General features: G+C 41.5%; 1 protein-coding gene across 1 annotated transcript; it reads left to right on the top strand.

The window, feature by feature from the left end:
• The first annotated feature begins 3,416 nt into the window (after positions 1-3,416).
• Positions 3,417-19,058, top strand: hivep3a (HIVEP zinc finger 3a). The gene is made up of 6 exons (XM_073462956.1): positions 3,417-7,277; positions 8,586-8,764; positions 11,187-11,356; positions 11,461-11,535; positions 13,311-13,912; positions 18,516-19,058. Exons 1-6 carry the CDS (start codon positions 3,417-3,419, stop codon positions 19,056-19,058), a joined length of 5,430 nt encoding a protein of 1,809 aa, XP_073319057.1.
• Positions 19,059-23,718: the final 4,660 nt, after the last annotated feature.

Genomic DNA, 23,718 nt, shown 5'->3' with positions numbered 1-23,718 from the left:
CTTCTAGAATATGTCAAAATGAAATACAAAATACTGGCTTGAGAAAATGTATTTCAAGAAAATACAAGTATTTGGAGACTTTTTATACGAACTGATTTTAGCTATTTAGTAGCCTCAATATGGGTTGGATTTTTTTGGGCGTGTTGTTGAATAGCGACAGATGGGAGCTCTGCAGTTAAAATGAAGTCATTATTTCATGTTATTTAGGTTATACTTCAAGTAACTTGGTGTTTACCTTATCTGCCCTTTCAACTCCTAATGAAGCAGACTCGAATTCTGCATCGAACATTACATCAAGCCAGTGGTTAAAACTGTTTTCTATTGGAAAAACTTAAAATTTGCACTAATGTTCAAAAAAGATATTATTTTTCTTAGACTTTCCATTTTTGCAGCATCTCCATTCACCCTCTGTCTAAGCGCTCTGTTTTAGTGCCTGTCTCTTTAAGGCCCTCCTCCAGAATGCCAAGTCTGCTGTGATTGGTCAGCTCTAAGGCCTGAGCAGGACTGAGGGTGGTGACTGTATAGTTGTGACATCACAACATTAAGGAAGTCTTGACAGCTCATTTGAAGGCTCCGTGGATTGAGCGTTTTTATACTTTATCAATATTTATATAGTTCCTAGACCGGTATAAATATAAAATTAAAAAAAAACATGGAAATCTCACTTTCTACAATAGGGGACCTTTAAAAGAGTTTCCCAACCAGTTAGTATTGCACTTTCACATTGTCCTACAATGGACAGTTTGAAAAAAGGATCAAAATTTAAGCAGCAGAACCAGAGATATTGTCTTTTATTTTCCATGCATCCTTCTATCATACCAAAACCTGGCCTCCAGTACCCACATTGCAACTTTACTGGTGACAGTTTGGTCAGAGTTTCTGTGTCAGGCTGTGTCATACCTGTAGCGGCTAATGTAGCCTCGAGCTTCTAGTCTCAAGCTGAAATCTGGAGTAGCTACAGAGGTCTGGTGAGCTCACTTCTTTCTCACTCCACTCCCCCAGATTTTTTTTTTTTTTTTTTCATTTTCAAACATGTAGTCTTCACACACTGATTCAAGTGAGTCAAGTGACCACTTGAGGCAATTTTCAGATTTTGCGCAGCTCCTTCTTAAGACACAAAAGGCTTCTACAACTTTTTTTAACAAAGCAGTAGTACCCCGCAAAATCTGTAAAAAGACTTTTTCCCATTTTCCCAAGAGTTTCCCATTAAGAAATCTATAGAAAGAAGTTGATATGTGGATCCTACTAAATCTGTATTAAATTTGTCCTACCAAACAGCTGTCTTGATTGCTGAATGTAACACTGAGAACGTCACATCTCGACATGTGTTTTCTAGCAGAGTCTTGCCATGGTTCACCTAGAGAGAATCGCAGAGGCTGTGAGCCAAGGACGAGGGGTAAACAGGATCGTGTGGAGAGAAGGGTTGAAGAAAAAAAACTGCTAGATTCATTTGCACCATGAGAGGTGCAAATGAACAGTCTTATGTTAACGCTGGAGCGTGTGTGACACATACAAGTGTTAATGAGCAGATGCGCTGCATGATTTTAAAAAATCACGTGGTTTTAGGTGCCAGTTCTGTACAGCAAGTGCATCATCAAAATCTTTTTATTTCATTCCAGTTATTAGTCTATGAGACAATTAGTTAATAGTCACCCTCATGCATAGTATGAGTGGTCTCACAGTCTGAGCTCTGAGGTGTTATTTTCAGTGAGACTACTGAGTGTCGTACTCTCCTCCAAAAGTCCAGTTATACTACCTGTCTGACCTACATTTACCACTTACTAGTCTCACTGCAGGAGATTTAGGCCTATGATGTCTGAATGGTCTTCTGCAAAGTACAGATGTAATATACCAACTGTATAAAGTATGGCTGTTTTTTGTTACAAAGAAAAGTGATGTTGGTTCAGTATTCTTCCAATCCTGGCATGTATATTCTTCCCACAAGTTAAACCAAAGATTATTATCAACCTGTCATCAGTAATTTGGATAGGATCCAGCAGCTTAGCCGTCTTCCACCAGAACGTGGGTGTAGAAACCAGCTGGTCAGTGCGTGGGATGCCTTGTTTACTGTTTCAGTATGCTGGCACAAAAAAACAGGAGTTTTCTTCAGTATCTGCACTGATTCACCTTGTGTATGCACTCAGCTTGTAGCCATCCTATGCCTTCATTCGGCTTGGTACATTTCAATATCTAAATCACAGTTAATCAGATAAAATGATCTCCGCACTATATAGAAATTAAGCAGGTAGAGCCACTCGCATGTGCTCTAATGCAGCTTGATTGTATCAGCACTGTCTAGTAATCGTGATTTTGAAGGAAGGGTGGTCTGATACTGGATGACACAAGTTAAACATGCAGCATCATTTAGAGCAAGTTGAGACCCAATGCCAGGTTCAAATGCCACAGTCCCTAAGTTAATCCCACTGTGATTGATTATGCAAAGAAAACTTACCTTCATTAAGACCAAACAAGAAAATGGTGCTTGTATAACAACAAATTTTAATATGAGTAACTCCCTCCTTAATCCTGAGGATCTTGTTGTGAAAATGACAAACTCTTCATTGGGTATAATTTCTTTTTCTTTCTTTCTTGCAGCAGGAAAATCTGACTCATTTTATGAGAGTGGGTGGGCTACGTAATGCTGTCTGCTGTTCATTTTGAAATAAGTAGTCCATGGTTGATAAGAAATCAGTGAAGACCATGACCAATTCAAATTACACAGTTATTCATATGTTCCTGTGAAAGTCTTTGGACATATTGCCTCTTTCTGGGAATGTTAGCAGAATCATCATTTTTACCCACTGCATGCTGATATATTTTTACACTGCAACATTACATAAACTATTCTAATTTAAAAGTATTCAGCAGCCAGGGGAAAGTGAGAGCTGAGTGTTATGACACATACAGTGCTTATGTAACACATGAAACATAAATATCCATATTTGTCAAGCGGAGGGTCAGAGGGTTATCTGTATCTCGATGTTGAATTGTAAGCACTATTCTATATAATGAGTTGTTTGTCTTTACAGATCTTAATGTTGAGAAGACAGAAGAATTACATATTCAGCTGAGTCAACTGAGCATCAGAGTGTGTGGCGGCAAGGCTGGCTGAGTGCTTCATGATGGGATACTTTAGGTCAGCATGGCAGAGGACTTCCTCCACAGCACATGACATATCACAGCTTCATTCTTTGATGCCACCATTTTCCATCTGATGGCATCATTCTGCTGTCAGGCAATAAAGTTTAAGCAAACGAGTGAAAATTAGGATGCCAGACAGTCAACTAAAGTGGATATAATTTGATAGAATTCACTCCCATTTAACCCATTATCCAGTTAATGGTTTGGCTTGAACGCTGTAGCCTGGCACAGGCAGACTCATCACACTCGTCTACCTGAGGCTGTCCTTTCATTTTATGGAGGCCTTGCATAGTTGCTTGACGACTGGGGAGCAGTCCGGAGGTCAAGAGCATTGTCAACCAGAGTCTCATCGCAGAGGCACGCGGCCCAAGTCTCCCTCCCAGCCCCGTCAGCAACAGCAAATTGGCTCCCCGAAGTCCAATGACACTCAACAGCAACCCAAACAGTCCAAAAGACAATACCCCGAACGTAAACGTCTCAGGCACCAGCGGCAGAGCATTGACTCAGATACTGTGCTGGAACCTAAACATGAGGTAACAAAAGCAACCACAGTTTCTAGTTTGTCACCAGGTGCCCCACCTTCTTCAGAGGATGGCCCCACCCAGTCTAAATCAGAAACCCAGGAGGGAACCCCGAAACAGAAGCGTGAGCGTAAGCCTCAGAGACCAGGCAAATATGTCTGCACTTACTGTGGCCGTGCATGTGCAAAGCCAAGTGTCCTACAGAAACATATTCGCTCGCACACAGGTGAAAGACCCTATCCCTGTGCCCCATGTGGCTTCTCTTTTAAGACCAAGAGTAACCTATACAAACACCGCAAATCGCACACACACAAGGTGAAGGCAGGTCTGGCACTTGGGGAGCCGAGATCTTTGGAGGAGCAAGTCACTGAGTCAGAAGATGAAACCAGACAATTATCATCTGCATCTTCCCATACAGAAAAACAAAACAGTGCAGCCTCAATCAAGAGTCACGAAACTGACAGGACCAAAGAGTGCACTGGAGGAAACGATGACTCCTACGCAGTCAAAAAGAGACTGGCCCTGCGTCTAAGTAGAGGAAAACATGGTCCTCGAGATTCAACTGACGACAAGACTTCATCTCTAATTTTAGGGAGTAAAGGCAGCACAGAATCTGGCTATTTCTCTCGCTCTGAAAGTACTGAGCAGTCACAGGACAGCCCCCCCAACACAAGTGCCAAAAGCTATGCAGAGATCATCCTCGGCAAGTATGGACGTCTCGGACACCTACAGAGGATGCCTCGGCACCATAACCAGCAGCCCTCTGGTCAAGAGGATAAAACCATCCCATTCACAGTCCCCAAGAAGCAGGTCATTGACCATATCACCAAACTCATCACTATTAACGAGGCAGTGGTTGACACAAGTAAAATTGACAGTGTCAAACCAAGAAGATTCTCACTCTCCAGAAAGAATAGTTCAGAGTCTCAAAAGAGTACATCCATGAAGGAACTGCTTATTCATAGCCCTAAAGCTGGAGATCTGGGCTATAAAAACAGTGGCTCCATCACCATGGGAGTTCCATGTGAAAAATTTCATCATCCATCTCTAAATGTGGAGCAGCCAGCTGGCCAAACATCAGCCCCTCTGGTGAGAAGTCATTCAATGCCATCTGCAGCTAGTTCATTTGACGCCTCCAGTGGTGGCCCCAGCAAATTCCGCCCAAGTCAGTCCTTTGATGAACGACAGCCTTCTGAAAGGCAGGCATCCCGTCGTTATGGGATGCTAAGACGGCAGCCAGCTATTGAGATCCCACTTGGGGCCGAACTTACAAAAGAGGAACATGAGGGTTCTCATTCATTTTACCCTGACAGCATAACCACTGTGCCTGACCACAAGCAAAGTCAACCGCAGCCATATGAGTGTGAGGCCTGTGGCACTGGATGCAAAGATTGGGAAGGTTATAAGAAACACAAGCAAAGCCTGTGCTTAGCACATCATCCCAGAAATGAGGTGGTAATTAGTCAAATGGAGTGCTCACAGTTAATTAACCATGCAGTCAGAGCAGGAGCTTCAGCAATGCGCAAGAGAAGGAAAGAGGAGAGTTTTGAATTTGATGACCCCTCTTCACCTTCATTACCCTCTCCTGCCCTCTTTTCTGGTCAGATGAAAGATGAAAGCAATGTCGTTTATGAAAAACCCAGGAGGCCTACACTGCAAACCTGTTCAGTGATTCAACATACTAGTTCATTTGAAAAACAAGAATCTTTATGCAATGAGAATCAAGGCACTGAGGCAACAAAAAACTCTCCTCCTCATGAAGATTATCAACTGGTACCTCAGAAACAACCCCAAGAGTTGACAAAACTAACAAACCGGAAGCTTGTCCGCCAACACAGTGTGCAGGTCCCAGAAATACTGGTCACAGAGGATTCCAACATGAGTACAAGGACCTCAATAGAGCCGACATCCACAGTAAAACATTCAGAGAAACCTGATGAATTCCAGTGGCCACAGAGAAGCCCCTCTCTGGCACAACTTCCTATTGAAAAGCTTCCTCCAAAGAAGAAGCGCTTACGTCTAGCAGAGACGGCCCAGTCCTCTGGGGAATCCAGTTTTGACTCTCTATCCCTGCCCCGCAGCCCTAGTCAGGATAGTAGTACATCTTATGCATCCAGTCGTTCCACATCCTTTGAAGAGTCAAATAGACCAGACATGGATATAGCAACATCAACACCACTGAGAAAATCAAGAGCTCTTCACATGTTGACAGTGCCTGGGGTGCATCAGCATAGAGAGATGAGGCGCTCAGCATCTGAGCAGGCACCTCATGATCCACAACCAAATGTCCTAATGGCTGAGACCCGCAGTAAGTCTTTTGACTACAGTTGTCTGTCCCCTGAGCGCTCTGCAATTGGCTGGAGGGAAAGAAGAAAATGTCTCCTTATGAGACACACTGCTGTCAGGGATCCAGATGAGGAGGAGGAAGAGCAGTGTACTGTACCACGCCATAGTCCTGAACATGTCAGCCTGAGCACATCTTCTCAAGCAAGCCCAACTTCCGTGTACAGCAGTAGGTCTCCTACTTCTCCTTTATCTGGTGAGACAGCCTTGCACAATCCAGTAAGATCACAATGCAAAGAGATATTCTCTCAATGGAAACTCAGTCAGAATATTCAGTTGACAGGCAGCACAGAACTCCCCCTTACTCACTGCCCATCTGTAGATCCTGTAAAAGAAGAGGCCTCACACATCCATACAGGGCAGCCCCCTCCTCAAGCACCACAGTCATATTCTACACATGGACCATCAGGGGCAGCCAGAGCTCGATACCTCCCCATGTCTACCGGGCTAAAGCTAGAGATTCCGTTACTACATGACGATCGTTCAGAGATTCGAGTAAGTCACTCCCACATCCAGCCCTCAGCCCCTCACATCACTTCCAGTCTGGAATTACTGAGGCCAGTCACATCTCCAGCAGTGGCAGTGCGTCTCCAAACAGACACCCTAACCCTAGCATGTGCTATATACACCACATTGTCTCAGTCCACCTCCCCCAGACCCCAGGAGAAACTTGATGCTGTTTCACACAACATAGGTATCCCAACAGCTGAATACAGAGACCATCGGAACATGAGTCCAGACCTTCACTTGTGGTCTGACGATGGCCTCAGGATATCAGGTTCGGGGGGCAACAAGCGCATGCTTTCCCCTTCAAACAGTATAGAGATTCTCCCTGAGTCACAGCAGCAGCAAAAACGAGTAAAAGAAGAAGAGGAGAGGGAGATGGGGTGTGTTGACAAGGTATCAGTGGACACATGCAAGCAGGAACTCAAAGGGGAGAATCAGTCATGTCTACCCAGTGTTTGTTCTCCCAACACACCCGTTGGACCATCATTCCCCAGTCTGCTGTCCAGCACCTGTAATAGCTGGTGCTATTTGAACTACATTAAACCAAACCCTTCTACTCTGGATGAACAGAAGCCCTCAGTGTATTCATCGTGGTCCACGAGCGGCTATGACCCCAACCCACCTGGCCTCTCCAGCAAGACAGCTCTGTCTCTGCTGCACTGTAAGCAGAGGCTCAGTCCCTCCATCTACACTGTATCCCCGATGTCACTCAGGACCACAGAGACAATGGAGCAAGAGGACAACAAAAGGCCATGCTCCACTGAGGTAATTACGCCACTATCCACTGATTACAACTGTCTGTTAATCTGTAAAATTGCACTGTATGTAAATTGATCACCACAGGACAACCTCTGGGAATTTCAAATTTAGTAGACCAAACAAAATGTAGAAGTGTGAGAGAAGGTAACAAAGGTAATTAAAGCTATGAGTTGCATTTGAAACCAATATACCACATTTAGATGAGTAGTTGGAAGTTAAATCAACAAGTCACCCAAATATGAAAATTCAGTCATTATCTGCTCACCCCTGATGCTGTGGAACGTCAGGTGAGGTTTTCGACTCGGTCCAAAAAGGCAAGGCAAGTTTTGATTATATAGCGCTATTCATACACAAAGCAATTCAAAGTGCTTTATTGGGGCACAGAAATGCATTAAAAATAAGACGTTAACATTAACAATTCTGGAGCCTCACAGCAAAACACTGTTTTAGTATTCCCGTCAGCAACTGAAGTAGATGGGGACCACAAGAAAACATAAAATGGCTCTGTCTGGTGTACTCCAATTCTCCGGAAGCCCCGAGATCCCAAATTGATTTGAAAAGACGTTATTTACACTCAACCTGTGGTCGAGCTTGTGCACCCACTTCAGAACTGTTGTGTGCTCACGCTTTTAGCTAAGCGGCTACAGTGAAGATTTCAGTTTTAAACGTGTAAATAATGTTTTTTCAAATCAACTTGGGATCTTGGGACTTTCTGAGACTTGGTAGACAAGCTGCATGGAAACATTTTATTCATTTTTTTTTTTCGGTTGTTTTTTTAACGTTTTGAAATAAGTCCCCATCTACTTCAGTTGTTTAGAAGAATGCTGCAATGCTGTTTTGCTGTGACAGTCCAGAAATGTTTTGGGGACTACAAAAATTCACCCGACGTTCCATCTGCATGCAGGTGAGTAGATATTGACTTTTTTTTTTTTTTTTTTTTTTTTTGTTTCTTTAAGGAACCTGTACACCCACAATTTAGGTTAAATTGATTCAGGGCAAAGTTAACATTGTTAGCATAGAAAGTCTCTTTACTTTTTCCTCTGGTGTAATATGTACAGAAAGTGCAGCAAAGGGTAGGTTAGCATTGCAAAATTATATTTGTAATTGTTATGGTAATCTATGGTACTTTGCTTGCACTGAGATTACGTTGATGACCTCAGTATAAAATCTTGAACGATGACACCGAAAGGAAAAAACATATGTGCTTTCACAACCGCTATTCAACACAACGTTCAATGAGAATTTCCAATTTCTGTCTCCCTGGGCATGCTGGAGCAGAGTTGGTGAATTTGCCCATGTCTCTTTCGAGTGTAGGTTGACAACAGCCAATCGTACAGCAGAGACCATGAGGTAACAAGGGAGGGACAGCAGTCTGTGGATGACAACAGGTCAAACAGAAAAGACGAGAGGGAGGAAGAGAAGAAGAAAGAGGAGGAAGTACAGTCGTGCTACAGAAATAAACAACCTCCTGAAGTTTGGACCTCTGAGAGAGGGTGAGTGTGATCTCATGACTGCTCAGCATAAGAAGATTTATTGGTGACGTTTTGTCTATATTTACAAACATGATGTACCCCAATTACTTACAGTGTTATGGGCTTGCGTCACATATTGTGTTGTGGAAACTGTTGTCTGTCCACCATGTTGGAGAGGCCAAGGGTTGGCCGTCTGCACCAACAGAGCCCGTCTGTTGTGGGGTTGAAGCCAGGAAACTACCTAGCTTCCGCTGCGCCTGCAGAGATTCATTTACACCAACCATCAGAGCCATTCACATGGAACGGCAGCACGTTTCACTCTCTGACACTGACACCACTGGAATGAGTAGCAAATGTACAGTACATAGTTGTACATACATAGTGTTAGTCATTCAAGAGAGTCTGCCAGAGTGAATGGAAAAAACAGACTACAAAAAGAAAATTGCTGGGGTCTACTGATACGCTGAGAAAACATATATAAAGGATTTTAAATCTTATGCAGATTTATTATGAACTGAGTACTTTCCAGAAAGTTAAAGGATAATTTCACAATTTTTCAAGTCTATCTTAAAACAACAACTAGGTACTCATATAAACATTAAAACAACCCTTGTCTGCAAATCAATCCTCCGGTTCATACTGGCCATTAAAAAATCCTTCCCTGATTCTACAATACTAATATTGTAGTACACAATACCATTTCTTTAAATAAATAATTAAAGGCTAAATGGGCTGGAAGCATTGCAGAACAAAGTTTATGTGAGAATGTTATGTTTGTTAGGCAACAGAGGTTTATTAGGAATATTATGCTCCTGTATGTTTTCACCCATGACCCTTGTATGAAACTCCTGTATAGAGGATGGGTCTCAGCCCAGAAAAAAAACATGAACTTTTGGTGCTGATTCGGATAAAGGGAAGGATCCAGGAATTTTTCTCACTTCGTCTAAGGGTGTTTTTTGACATTTTCTCAGGGAATAATGCATGGATCTTGAGAAAGAAATCAGGCATATTTAGGTGGCTGGTATCTACGAGACAGTACAATTTGGAGCAGAGCCTACTGTGCATACTTCTTTCTGATTGGCTAGCAGGTGTCTGTTTAAACTGTTTGTCATGACACCTCCCGACAAACATCAAACCTTAATAACAACTGCTCTTAATCTGTTAGTAATACACTATATTAAATGGTATTTCAGAATTCTAAATGATAAAACAATAGTTAGACATCAGAAATGAGTCATTTAATCCATGTTGAAATAATTACAAGAACAGCAATGGCTGTCTCTCACTTTTTACTGAAATTTAGTACTGCAAACGTGTAAGGTGGGACACAGTTCTGTTATTTATTTGTCTTAATTGAAGAGCACACATGAGCCAGATACGCTCAGTACTTCTGATACCCATCAGAAATAAACACCGCTGCGATGCGATGCAGGAGAGTGCAGAGAGGTACCATCTGTGTGTCTCTTTTCGGTTTGGGAGAGTGTCTGTGAACAAATCCCTGTTGTGACTCATGTTGACGCTCATCACAGCCTTCCTAAAAGAGTGAGTCATCCTCACGCCTGCTCGCTTCTCTGTCTGTTCAGTCTGTCTGAGGGACAAAAAGACATAACGGAGGCAGCAGCGTAGTTGAACGCTGAACATTTTTTTTGCTTGCATGAAGGAAGGCAAGGGCACCTAGACTCAAATCTTTGGTGTGAATATGTGCTGCATGAAAAGCCTGAATGTATAGTGTAGAGGTATAATGTCCCGGCAAAGTGTTCCGCTTTCATTAACTTGAGCGTTTTTCAGGACTGTAAAAGCCACCATTTATGATACCTGCCGAGTTTATCCAGCCGTGAAGCCTGTAGTGAAAATAGAAGAAAAAACAGCCGATTATAATCAGAAGGATTGTTTGTCGTAGGAATGTGTTTTGATTTTCTCTGTTTTTTCATGCTTATTTGGAGCAGCAGCTGGTCTGGGCGCAGGGTTTCCCTCCCTCTCCGGCCTGTTTTTATTGGCCGGCTGAAGCAAACCCCGGACCTTAGGCCACATCGTAGGCTCCCCCTTGTTTGTACTCGGTGGTGGTGTGAGCTGTGATGGGGTTATAAGGCAGTGGGAGGGTGGGGGTCTGGTTTTGGCTTATGAAAGCGTCTCTGTTGAAGCTGAAGTGGGTGCCTCGCTGAGGGACCCTCAGTGTACATGGAGGGGTGTACCCCGGGCCCAGCTGCCACAGTGTGAGCTCACTGTGTAGTAGAGGCCAAACAGATAGCGTACTTACACTGGATAAATACAGGCACTAAAAAGGCGCTTACAGGTGCTAAAGGGCCCGCAGCCTGTCTGTCAGCTCCAGTTACTCTCATATTGATTGTGACCATCATCCCGAGAGGAGCAGCATCGATAGACAACTGACAGGGAAACGCTCTGAGGATGAAACTGAAACCTCTTGCTCTCTTCACACCCACAGATCAAATGAGAAGTATACTATCATGCATGGTGGAGGTGGAGGGAAGTGCCAATGTGAGGATTGTGGATTCCACCTTAAGAATTCCAGTGTGCAGCAGAAGTGCACCCATCACATCACAGAATCACCACCATATAGCTGCACACAATGTAATGTTTCGGTTCAAGCCAAAGGTAAGGATAGACAATTATGATGAAAAATATGTATATTTTTTTTAGAAAAGCTTTGGATGTCTGTGCATGCAGTAAGAGCTCAAACTGTCTTTTATATTTTACAGGAAGCCTCATTGAGCATCTGGGATCTAAGGCACATGGAAAAGAAACCTGTTGTTACCCAGATGGCACAGACAAAGGTACGCTATGTTGTTCATTTTTACTGTGTGAGTGTGCTTCATATACTAGTAAGAAAGTGCCAGTGATGATATTTTTGATAACATTACATGTCTTGTGCCGATTATGCCACATTAGCTTACTATTAGCAATCAAATTAGCTTCAGTGTAATTTTGGTCAAAATTGAGATATGACTTAAATTTAACCTGTAAATGTCTCTTTTACCTTGTGACAAATTATTCAATCTTGCTCTATCTTAGAGAAAAAACAATTAAAAAATTGCAATAACCTCAGCTGCAGCTCCTGTGGTCTGTAACAGCGTCTGTACATCCCATATTCTAGCTAGGACATTTTGACAAATTGTTATCATTTATTTCCCCTCCTGATTGATCAGCAACTGAAAAGTATATAGTGAAAATCTGGAGGGACATCAGGCCACATCTCAAGGAAACATATCTCATTAGCTAACGTTAGCATTCAACCACTTCCTAGTTAACATTACCGTATGAATACATCCAGTGTGTTTCACTTCCAGGCTTAAGGTGTCCAAGATGTGTGTTGATATTTTAAAACTAACTTGTGCCTTTCCTAACGTATTTTGTAACATGTGTCAAACAGTAATATTAGACTTTATTTATTACACGTTACATTACATTACATTATTGTTAAATATGTTGTTTTACCTTGAAATATGACGCAATTTCCCTCTGGATTATACTTGAACAAACAGGAAGCGGTTAAATGATGACAATTTGTCAGATGTTTAGTGTCTGTGAGCAAGGACTCATCTTGTGTTGCACCTTGAGCAACCAATACCCACCGTGGGAAAATGTTTGCAGGCTACATAGCTAACTAGCTGTACATAGCCACCATTCAACTGGAGAATATTGAACATTTTAACAATTTGATTCTTCATCCAATACACAGTGAGCAGTGGACACTCACTCGGTTAGCTAGACTGTTACACAGTCCAGTTATCCATTACATGGCTCTTAAGTTGTGTAAAAAAAAAAAAGAAGAAGCTGAATATTCAAAATTGTGTTATCGATAAAATACATACTACATAATCGACTGAAAATGTTTATTAACTAATTAACTGGTGCAACATACAGGATGCAAGTTGCAAGACTGATAGAGCACATCAAGTTATTGGCTCCATCTAATTAATTGATAACAAGATCACAAAAGATCCTTTTGATGACAGTTATATAATAATATAACCGGAGCCACATATATTTTCTTCCTCCAAGACTTAGAATTGATTATTGGCCCCACAGTGAACTAATTCTGTCGTCTTATAATTTGTCATTTTGATTGAGCTTCAACATTTCATATTTGTTTGAAGAGAAATGTAAACACTGGTTAACAGCGTATCAAGATCTTGGGCGTACAAAATGGAAGATATGTGAGAGAAGGTTTGCCACGAGAAACAAGGGAGAGGCTCAAACACGTTACACCCAGGGAATGTGTACTCAGCTGGTACCAACTGGCCACAACACAGCATATTCACGCCTATAAACTCTTTATTATTAAATTAGTGCAGTTAGGAGGGTTATGATTAAAATAACACAATTTTAAATTTCATTAAGAAAGAAATACTTTAACATAGTGTTTCTACCTGAATGTTATGCTTCACAGGTTAGAAAAAACAGTTCCAACCAGGAAGAAATTTCTTTGTATGCACAGGCGATGACTGGCCAATAACAGCCTTGTACAAATCATACTTAATTGTTCACACTAAACAATGGAGTTTGTTGATAGTGTAATAAAAATGGATGTGTTTTTTACCCTTCCTAGGAGTCCGTGAAGAACCTTCAACTAACCCAGATAGACAAAAAGATCATGGCTACTCTGATCAGAGAAGTGGACCCGATGAGGATGACAATGCAGAGGACAAAGATGGCAGATGTGATAAAGACAACAGGTCCAAAGCGGCTGAAAGCTCTCACACTGCCTCCTCTGATAGTGAGAAGTCGATGGAGCCCGAACCCAGCCGGTCTGCCCCGGTTCCCCCCAAGGATTCTACTCTGAAGAGCTCTGCCAGTGCCAGGAGGGCTCTGTTCGCCCGCAGACGCCTTGACGCTTCAGCATCGGCGTCCTCAGAATGTTCCCATTCGCCAACTGCTCCGTCCCTGATCCCACAGAGGGAGCCGTCTCCACCTCGAAACCCGTCACCCAGGCCTCGCCAGCCCCCTGCTCCCCCTTCTTCCTTCTCCCCATCCAGTTGTCATGTCTCCACCTCTGCTCTGAGACCGACGTCCCCTGTCAGAGGTCTTTCTCCTATAATAGTCCAGTCCCATGGATCTGAGTCCTCTGGGCCTCCAGGTTCCCTGGCCGACACCTCTGCTCAGTGTCACGCCTGTCTTTACCCAAGACAGCGACCTTCTACAGCACGACTGGTGAGTCACTTCAAAAAAAACATGGTGACATAACATCTTCTGCAACATTTGCATGAGTTTTCTACATCTCACCTCACGCAGCCTTTGTTTTTTAACTCAGTCTCAATCTGTCACGATGCTGTGTTTTCGTCCTGTGTATAATTAACACTGGTCACATCGTGGCTTTTGCTCAAACCGCCGTCTTCACTCACCTGTGACTTGATCCATCTCTGTTAGTTTAGCCTACAGTTTTAAATAAATCAGCTTTTGGCTCACAAAGCTAATCTTGTGTGGCTCAGTTAAATCCCAGTAAGTCAACATCTAGAACAAATATAGATAGGCTGGTACATATGAGGTTATTTTAAAGTCGCACATTTATTGGAAAAGGAAGGAAAGGCAACTCTCTTGTTTTATATCAGTCAGACCAAGGCTGCAGCGCTGAGCCTTAAAATAATGCAGGAGAGCTCCCAAATAGACACAACATGTTTTCCCTGGGCAGCCGCTGATAAAACGAGAAGCAGGCCGATCGTTAAATACCGAAGATTGGAACCACATGTCGACGACGTAAACAACGTGGGTGAATATCTCAGTTCACCCTAATAAAATAAGAAAAAAAACATGTCTAGTCCAAACTTGTGGTTATGTTATGGTGTAACCTCACCACTTCCTTCTCACACTAATATAGGTCTCAGAGGAGTAGTTACTAATTCACATTCTCCACAGGGCTGTTTTTCACATCTGTGCTCATTTCTGTTCATGTTAGCCACATCTGTATCTCTGTTTGGTAAGGGAGGACATTTTTTATACGCCTAAATATTTGATTTGTACATATATGAGCTCCTGAAGATATATTTAAAGGAGGGCCACAGTTGACTTGATCTATATTTTTTCTTGTACAGATTTCCTCACCACACATAATTTTACAAATTTTATTGTTTCAATATTAGTTACGAGCTATTGCAGTACATAAAATGCCAAGGATATGTTCAAGGTAACATAGAAACAGTGATGATGTTCGCACTGACAGGTTGATTTCAGCTGTAAAATCTCCCATCTAATACGTAGCTCTGCACACACATAACCAAATGTAAGGGATTTTTTATCAAAATGTTTGCTCATGTCCTGCAGATAATACCAGTTTAGCATTATCAGATTTACATCAGTATCGGCTTCACAAATCCAGAATCAGGGCTGTAATTTATACATTACTGCTGTAAGATATTAAAGTCAAGTTGGAATTGCCGCTTGTTGTCTTTAAAGTAAGAATATGTACCTTTTGAACTGAAGGAATAACACAATTTTCAAAGTTCAATTCATAAGCAATAAAATGCACCATTAATCAATGCAACAGTGGTTTTACTACTGTAGTCTTACTTTGTCTGGTACGACCAGTCGCTTATTGTGGCTAATGTTAGCAAACGCTTAGACAATGGCAAACCAAACTGTGTGCTTGCAGCGGAGTGGGTCTTCTGTTACCATAGTTACCATTGCTAGCTGTCAACTCAGCATGAGACCTGTGAAAATTATAAATGAAAATCTGAAAAGATGCAGTAAACTCACTACGAACAGGGGACGCAGACCTTTTTTTCCCCCGATAACACTACATGAACAACACACGTGTTGAAATCGTCAGGAGGGGAGCTAGTTAGTCGTTAGCCGCCGGTAGGCCTGCAATGTCTTTGGCTAAAGGAGCTAACGGCTACGGAGCTAATAGAGCTAACAGCTAAATAAACAGCAGGACTTAGAGTTTCTCTTCAACTAAACATGTAGGTTTAAACAGTGAACTACTGTTTAATGTGACAACCAACAAGTGTACAGTAAATAAATGTACTCTGTTAAGTCCAGTTTGGAGGTAACAACTATAGATGAGATAGATATGGTTCAGGGACGGTGGTGAAAAAAGTTATTTTGGAGCCCTGCAGCAAACTGTCTTGTTGCTCATCATGACAAGTCTGCAATGCAAGGCTGCAAGTAGGTTAAAATGAATGATAAAAATACTAAAATACTTCCTCAACTGTTTCCATGGATATGAATTCTAGCAAGATAAATCTATTTATATACTCCAACATCCAACGAGGATCCAACATCTGAGGTGCATCCCCCTGTTTTTAAATCAAACTTTTCCTGGCTGATTATAATAAGAAAATTCATATTATTACACCAAACATTCCAGTTATTACATCAAAAATGAAAAACATAAAAATGTTACACATGGTACATTTGGACCACAGCCTATAAACTGTACGTACATTGTTTAACTTACATGGGTAATCTCATTTTCCTGCTTTAATTGTTTTCCTTTACTTTTACATGGTCGCCTCTATATTACCGTGAAGTATGATTAATCTTTGGAGCTGGTAAAGCTTGCATTCAGTATAAAATGGACTTCTGGATTTGAGCAGCCCTCGGCACCTCCCAGGAAGGAGCTTGTTAATTCAGTGAGTCTGCAAATGTGGGGAAGTCCAGACATTTGGATTCAACCTGAGTACCTCCACAGGAGAGCTGTTTGTTGTTTCCTGCCTGCGGTCTCATTCCCCTCACTCTGAGTCAGGTTGCCTAACAATGATGTCTTTAAAGAGGAATTCAACAGCAGCCTAAAACAACAGTGTTCTACTTACCTGTGTTTATTTCACCATTGAAACCACCATTGTCAAAAGTGGGCTTTGTTGAACTGGTAACCACAACCAGCAGTGATGTCATGGGATTTACCAAGTGCTGGTGAATATGATATTTGCAACACTCTTTGATCTCACCACCGCACCAGTCACATGGTTCATGTAGCTCTCCATAGTTCCAGTTGACTGAAAACATGGGGACAGATTTGATGTTTTTAGCATAACACGACTATGAAAGATGGAGCTGTAATTTAGCTGAGGACTGGCCCTTTTTGTAGGATTGGTGTTTTTAATAAAGAAATTAACTTCTGAGAACTTAATAAACGACTTATTCCTTTATAGAACTCACAGAAAAGAGTCATGTAGTCAGTGTTTGTGTCAAAAACGTACATTTTGTCCTGAAATTTGTACAGTGAATAAATCTTGTATAATCCAGTGTCCCACTGATAGCTGTTCTGTTTAATTTTGGATGGAAGTACCTCAATTTTGAGGTACTTTTCCATTATCTGCTCCCTTTCACTCCAGTACGTTTCAGAGGCATACAGGCTATTGTACTTTTATCACACTGCTACATTTTTGATGACTTACTCGGCACAGTCAGATTAAAATATAATCAAATGTATTTTTAATATTGTGGAAAAAATGATCACAGTGACAGATGATTCAGAAGACAGCCAGCAGTATATGTAGTGAATCGCTCCACCTTTGCCAGCTGCTCCATTAATGTACATATTAAAACATCAGTGCTTGTAATTCAAGGAAAAACACAGATCTGAGGTCTGTTTGATAAACTCTGAGCTTAAATCTAATAACAGAAGATAAATTCTGCATGCCAACCATACGCCAGTAACTGCAAATAATTTAACGTTAATGTAGTCCAACTAACATCTGATTACAGTAAAGTTAGTTAATGAAATGTTGACGTTAACTAACTAGCTAATTGTAATTATTATCTAATTAGCTGTTGTCTTACAACAAGCCTTCATTAGAACTGGTCTATGGTACTGTTGCAACTCTCATATTCAATGGCACTGGGCTTACCACCACAGCAGTGTGAGAGATTAAAGGGACAGTTCACCCCAAAATCAAAAATACATATTTTCTTACCTGTGGTGCGTCTTATCCATCTTTTGTTTTGAAGTTTTGGAGATATCAGTCGTAGAGATGTCCGACTTCTCTTATAATAATATAAGCTATAATGGAACTAGATGGCACTCGGCTTGTGGTGCTCAAAGCAGCAAAAAAATGATACATTTAAAAAACTCAGCAGCAGTGTCTCCCTCCAGAAATCATCTCAACCCGCATCTTCGCACAGAAGAGAGGCTCGTTAGCTAAGTTCGCTAACGTCACAACTGAGGAGGACATCATTAATGTTAACATCCCGCCCCATCATGAGCACGAGCCTCTCGGCCATGAGTAGACGCCTGCTTTGTTCTGCTCAGTGATACGGTTGGCAGGTGTGGTTTGGTAGAAGGAAAATAGTTCCTACATGAAACTGCTTGCAACAACAAGGTGGATCATCTGGAGGAACCGGGTTATGATTTCTGGAAAGAATGTTTTTCTATTTTTTTTTTTGGTGCTTTGAGCACTACAAGCCAAGTGCTATCTTGTTCTGTTATATTCAAGAGAAGGTTGATATCTCCAAAACCTGGAAACTTACACCAAAACAATATAGATGGTTAGATAATACTGCAGGTAAGAGGAACAATATGTGTTTTTATTTGGGTGAACCTCCAGAGGTAAGTCTCTTTTTGCTGGTCACCACCTCACAGCACCTCACCTTCCCTAGAGCTTTTAAAAGTTATTTCAGCACCAAGGCCAAGTAATCGGTGAGTCATTGCTCCTGATTGACACCATCAATAGTTACGGTTATGGCCGCAGCAGCACTGCTCATTTAAATCTGCCTCATTGGCATTCTGTCTTTACTGTATTCTGTTCAATTTACCGGTGTAGTGACCTAGTTTCCCTGCAGAGCCATTCAAGTTTCATTTCTTCTTGTTTTGTTCCAGTCTGTGGACGAGGTTGGTCTGACCCACATCACCCCACATCCCACACGGCCCCGGGGAGCCCACAACCTCCTGAGTCACCTTCCTCTGCACTCCCAGCAGCCGAACAGGGCCCCGAGCCCCCTGATTCCCATCGGGGGGATTCACATGATTCAGCCCAGGTCCTTCCTCCCACTGTACAGCCTGGTGAGCAGCCCCACAGCAGCCACAGCTAACCCCGCAGGGACATCCTGGAGACTAAGTGACGCTCCAAAGGCGAGGGCTTCTCTGCTGCAGCGCCAGGATACTCTCAAAGAGACGTCGCCCAGCAGCCCAGCCAGCCTGCCGCACCCCGGGGCGTTAGGGGGAATGTCCGGGAGCAGCCGATCAGACACTCTATTACACAGAAAGAACCGAGGATGCTTTGGCGTCCAACACCCGTCGAGTCCCAGGACGGAGACGAGGCGTCCGGAGGTAAACACAGACGCACATGTCACAGAGAGGTGTGTTTGCCCCGAGACCACCCAAGGCCAAAAAAAGGCTCCTTCCTCCCAGACACAGCTCTGATTGGAGGGAGAGTCTGATGGGACAGTGCAAGAGACTGAAAGTCTAAAGACCAGAGGCTGCTGTAAAAACACAGCCCTGGTTTGGAGTTTTAAAGGCAAGAGCACTTCAGCACCGCTTCTGAATGACGCTATTATGTAATTATATGAATAATATATATAGACACTATGTTAGATATGCAGTATGTTTTGTAAATCTTTTTTTACCCTCTTGTTTGATGTCATCGGTGTTAATTTATTTATGTGCTATTATGCAAATTCTGTACTATATGCAAAAGCAGCTGGAATGAAAATAGACAAAGTTTTAATCAGTTCCCCTATTAACCCCTTTGACAGCTCTAATATAATATTGCTGTGTTAATGTACTGTATTACCAAAATGGATATAGAAAGGTACTACAAATATTTATTCACCCCGACCAGTATTTTGAAGTGCAATTTTATGTCAAGATTGTGGTTTGAAATGTCATTCTTAAAAGGCTGTGATTATTATGATTTGTCAGTTTTTGTTGTTGTTCTTGTTGTTGTCTTTTGTTTGTGTTCAAAGAAGCAGGGTTACGATCACCTCCTTTTCTAATGTCTTCAGGAGGAGAAGTTTCAGACGAAGACGTTCGGAGTGCACTGACTAATAATTTGATATCCAGAGGAAACCTGTTTTCACGTACATGGTAGCTACGGTACCGTTTTTTTCATAAACAGATTACATGTATTTTTGTGTTGTTGCTTTTATAAATGATACAATCACTCTGTCATTTTCATGTTTACCATTAAACTTCTCATTTTTACAGATTTATATTAAAACTGCGTTACGTGTGTGGTTTTTGAGTCAGATATTGGTCTTCTTTTACAGGAAAATATGAGGTGTTTCCAAATGCAAATTGGTGTGAAACTCTACTGCATGCTAAAGAAAACGATCAGGAATGCACAGTTTGCGCTTTGTAGTCACTGAATTACAATTTTTTTCACTCACTCAACCATAGTCAGGCAGCAGGTGAGGCTGAGGATAGGGAAGGCTAATATTCGACCAGCGACCTTGTTTTAATGACCACGGAGGACAACCTTACCGTCATCACAAACAATATTTATTTACATTTATTAATCAAAGCATTCCCAATAACCAGTGTCCCCTCACTTTTCTATCACTTCCGCTCTGTCTGTGGATTACTACCATACCCACAGGTCTATTTACAACCACTAAAAAGCAAGCAGGCTAAAAGAAACCAGAGTGATGTCTGTTGGTCTGTCTGTGTATGGACGGATCTCCTCCGCTTTGTTTCAGTACTATGGATAGCACTGCACCTACACATACTCAGTTCACCATTCCACAGCACAAACACCCACTGTCTTAGCTGTGGGGCTTACAGTAATCATATGGCAAAAATATTACAGCACCAGAATATATCAAGCCTCAGGGCATAATCCAAAAGGAAGTTGCTCAAAAATGATAGTTATAATTAAATAACCTGGCTGGGTTCATACATTTTGATACATCAAAGTCGTTTAATTGTAGGTTCTGTTCCTTCTTTTACATCTACATCCATACATATATGTTCTTCAGCACTAATTATATGAAGTATGTTCTCGTCCAGTCTGGACATTGTACTGTATTCACATTGAAGTGACGAGAACAGAAGCGCTTCGGGGCACATCCTTACATAACACTGGAACGTTTATGCTGCATGGAAATCTGTTTAATTGGAGACACAGTCAGTGTTTACTGTCCACACAGTGCTCCTGTATAAGTCATAGAATACTCACACAGCTTTAGTATTTGGTTACTGCATCATGTTAAGTTATTTTTATTACTTTCCTTCATATTTTAGTGTCCCAGTCATTACTTTTTACGGCTGCCATAAATGAATTTCCAAACAAAAATCAACCATCTCATGTGCATCTGAAGAAAGGCACCGTTCAGGCTGTTTATGTTGAATATGACTAGATGTTTCTTGCCAGCCCAGCACAAGCTCATAGAGGAACAAATAAACCAGAGTCAACAGAGTCAGTTGGCTACTGTATGTAGAGGAGACAGAGGAGTTATCTTCTATCTGTGTCCAATGTTTCAGTGCTGTGAGTTACAACCAAAACTGCAGCATGTTTAATACTATTATGTTCAAAATTTGGTTGATCTAACTCTCAGAAATGCACCTGTGTGGTGTTTTGGTGTTTGATAGCAAATAATATCAGCTCTGCTCTGACAACAGTGTTGAAAGTATTACCTCTTTGTCTGTTTTTTCTTACTGTGCAGTGTTTTCTTTCACTCTGTTTTTATATTCTTCATAATTCAACTTATTATGCTGATGACTGTGGCACCACCCTGTGGTTACGGTAAGATTGTGCTTGATGTTGAAATTTCATCCCTCTCAATGGAAAAACACCTCTTCCCGAAAATCTGCTTTGGTTTAGTTTATTTGATTGATTTAGTTTATTTCATTTGTCCTTTGTATCACAGTGGGTTTCCTCTTCTCTGTGGTGTTGACGTGCTCATAGAGGCAGCTCGTCTTTGTTTCCCAGACCTGCAGGTGTCACATGTTTCCACTGGGTGGCAGGAGAAAGCCGCTTTAAACCCATCTGGGCTCATGCTGCCTGTGTGCTGAAAGGGATGACATCACACTCTGAAGGTACTGGCCCATTTACTGAAACCCTCTGCTGTAATAAATCATCCAGCAGATGACAAACACACACACACACACAGCAGGGATTATCATGCAGAAAGGGGGAAGAAGGAGGGATTTTTATTGTGTATTGTTGTAGCTTTATTTTCAAATTCCACAGTGGTAGAAACCAAGGTCAACAGAGGTGTGGAGAAAGAAATGTGTTTGTGATTCATTTCAATAATCACTCCTCCTTTGAGGGAGGGGGTGGAAGTGACCAAATATGATGAAAGGCTCCACAGCAACAGAAATAACAAGAGCCAGAGATCCGCTTTGAAATTGTGCGTTATCTACACCATGATAGTGTGATTACAGATAATTATTAACTGAATGGCATGACCTATTTCCAAAAGAGGAGTGATCTGATAAGGTTCACTGGAAGATGGGATGCAGAGAATATGACAATTGTTAATGGAGAAACATTTCAGGGAGATTTCATCCTCCGTGTGCAGAGTGAGGCAGTGAAAACGTCAGTGAGTGAGGGGATTTCTGTGGACTGGATCAGCAGATTCATCCAGCAGTCTCATGTTAACACAACAAACGTCCTTCACTTCCATGTCAGGGACGTGTCAGTACTTTGTGACTGGGGTAGCCCAAGTGGGGTTCTTACTTATTCAGACACACATGATAGCATTCATTTCTTAAATACTTAAATTACCAACATTACAGTGTCTCACAGTTTCTTACATTCTCCTGTTTCATTTTTTTAATGGCTTTTTCATTACAATACATTCATTGAGCTGACCCCTCTATCTAAAGCGAACTGCTAATATAATCCAGCCTGCTAAATTCTTTTTTATTTAATCATTTCACACAGGTTTAATCTACACCTTCATATACCATGAGAATAAAAACACAATTCCATTGTAAAAAAACAAAAACACAATTTGACTTTTATTTTGAAGTAGACTATTCACAGGAAATGCAATGTGTTAAGTTAGCGCCACTGTCATTAAGCAAAACAGCGGCCATTTTTGGCATTTGTAGACAATTGGATGACTTTAAAATAAGTCAGGGAGAAGTTTTATTCAGTCTGTGGGAGGAATGACCAAGAAGGAGCAGTTAGATGAAGAGCTGCAGGCGACAGGCTGCACACCTCCAACCTCTCAGTGAGGTAACAACTCCTTTTCCTTCATTAACATTATCAGGTCATGACTGAGTTTAAATCCGACATGTTGCCAAATAGGCACTTTTGCTTCTTGTTTTTTCTTTAACGAATCCTCTGCCCTGGTCTTGTCAGTCAGTCAACTCCCTCCAGCTCCAGCTCTCTGCCGCTGGCCCCTGCTGTTGTCGGACTATTGATTTTTTAAAAGGCAAAATGACGGTGGGGGTGGTGGGCAAATAATGTAATCGTGTAAGCCCGACTACCATGTAACACCGGGAGCACAGACTACAGCGACAAGCCGAGCTCGAGTCAATTATTTATAATGAATTAGAATATATCTGTACACACGTTAGTTTTTAACAGTGCAAATCTGTTTACAAGTTTGTTATTTGTCAAATGTGAAGAAAATATGAGCAGGAGTGCTGCCTGGTGTCTGGCAAGAAATAAAGTACAAATGTATTTCATTTGTTAGTTTGGTGCAAAGTTTCAAAAAGTTATTTAAGAGAAGGAAAAAGAGATTTACACTAACTGTTTAAACTAATCATATAAAGATATACAAACTGCTGTTTGTATTTTTGTATTATTATGTTGATAAAGGAAATAAAAACTACATTTTCAAAAATATTTTGCTTTCTTGTACCACTTGAACACTGAAGTGGCCCTCCTACAAGATGACAATACCAGCAGGGGCCACAATATAAGTGTAAGAGTTTGAGACCCTGATGTAAAGCAACTTACAATAAGTGCATTTAAAATTGAAGTAGTCCTATCAGACTAATATATATATATATATATATATATATATATATATATATATATATATATATATATTCATCAAAAAAATACTCATCAAAACAGTTGGTGCCAGAGCCACCACACCTCCCCCTACTGGACACACCCCTGTTCCAT

This window comes from Pagrus major, chromosome 3 (genome assembly GCF_040436345.1).
Source record: "Pagrus major chromosome 3, Pma_NU_1.0".
In the NCBI taxonomy this organism is placed as follows: domain Eukaryota; kingdom Metazoa; phylum Chordata; class Actinopteri; order Spariformes; family Sparidae; genus Pagrus; species Pagrus major.
Note: the sequence above shows the minus strand (reverse complement) of the source record. Positions and strands in the feature narration are given on the sequence as shown.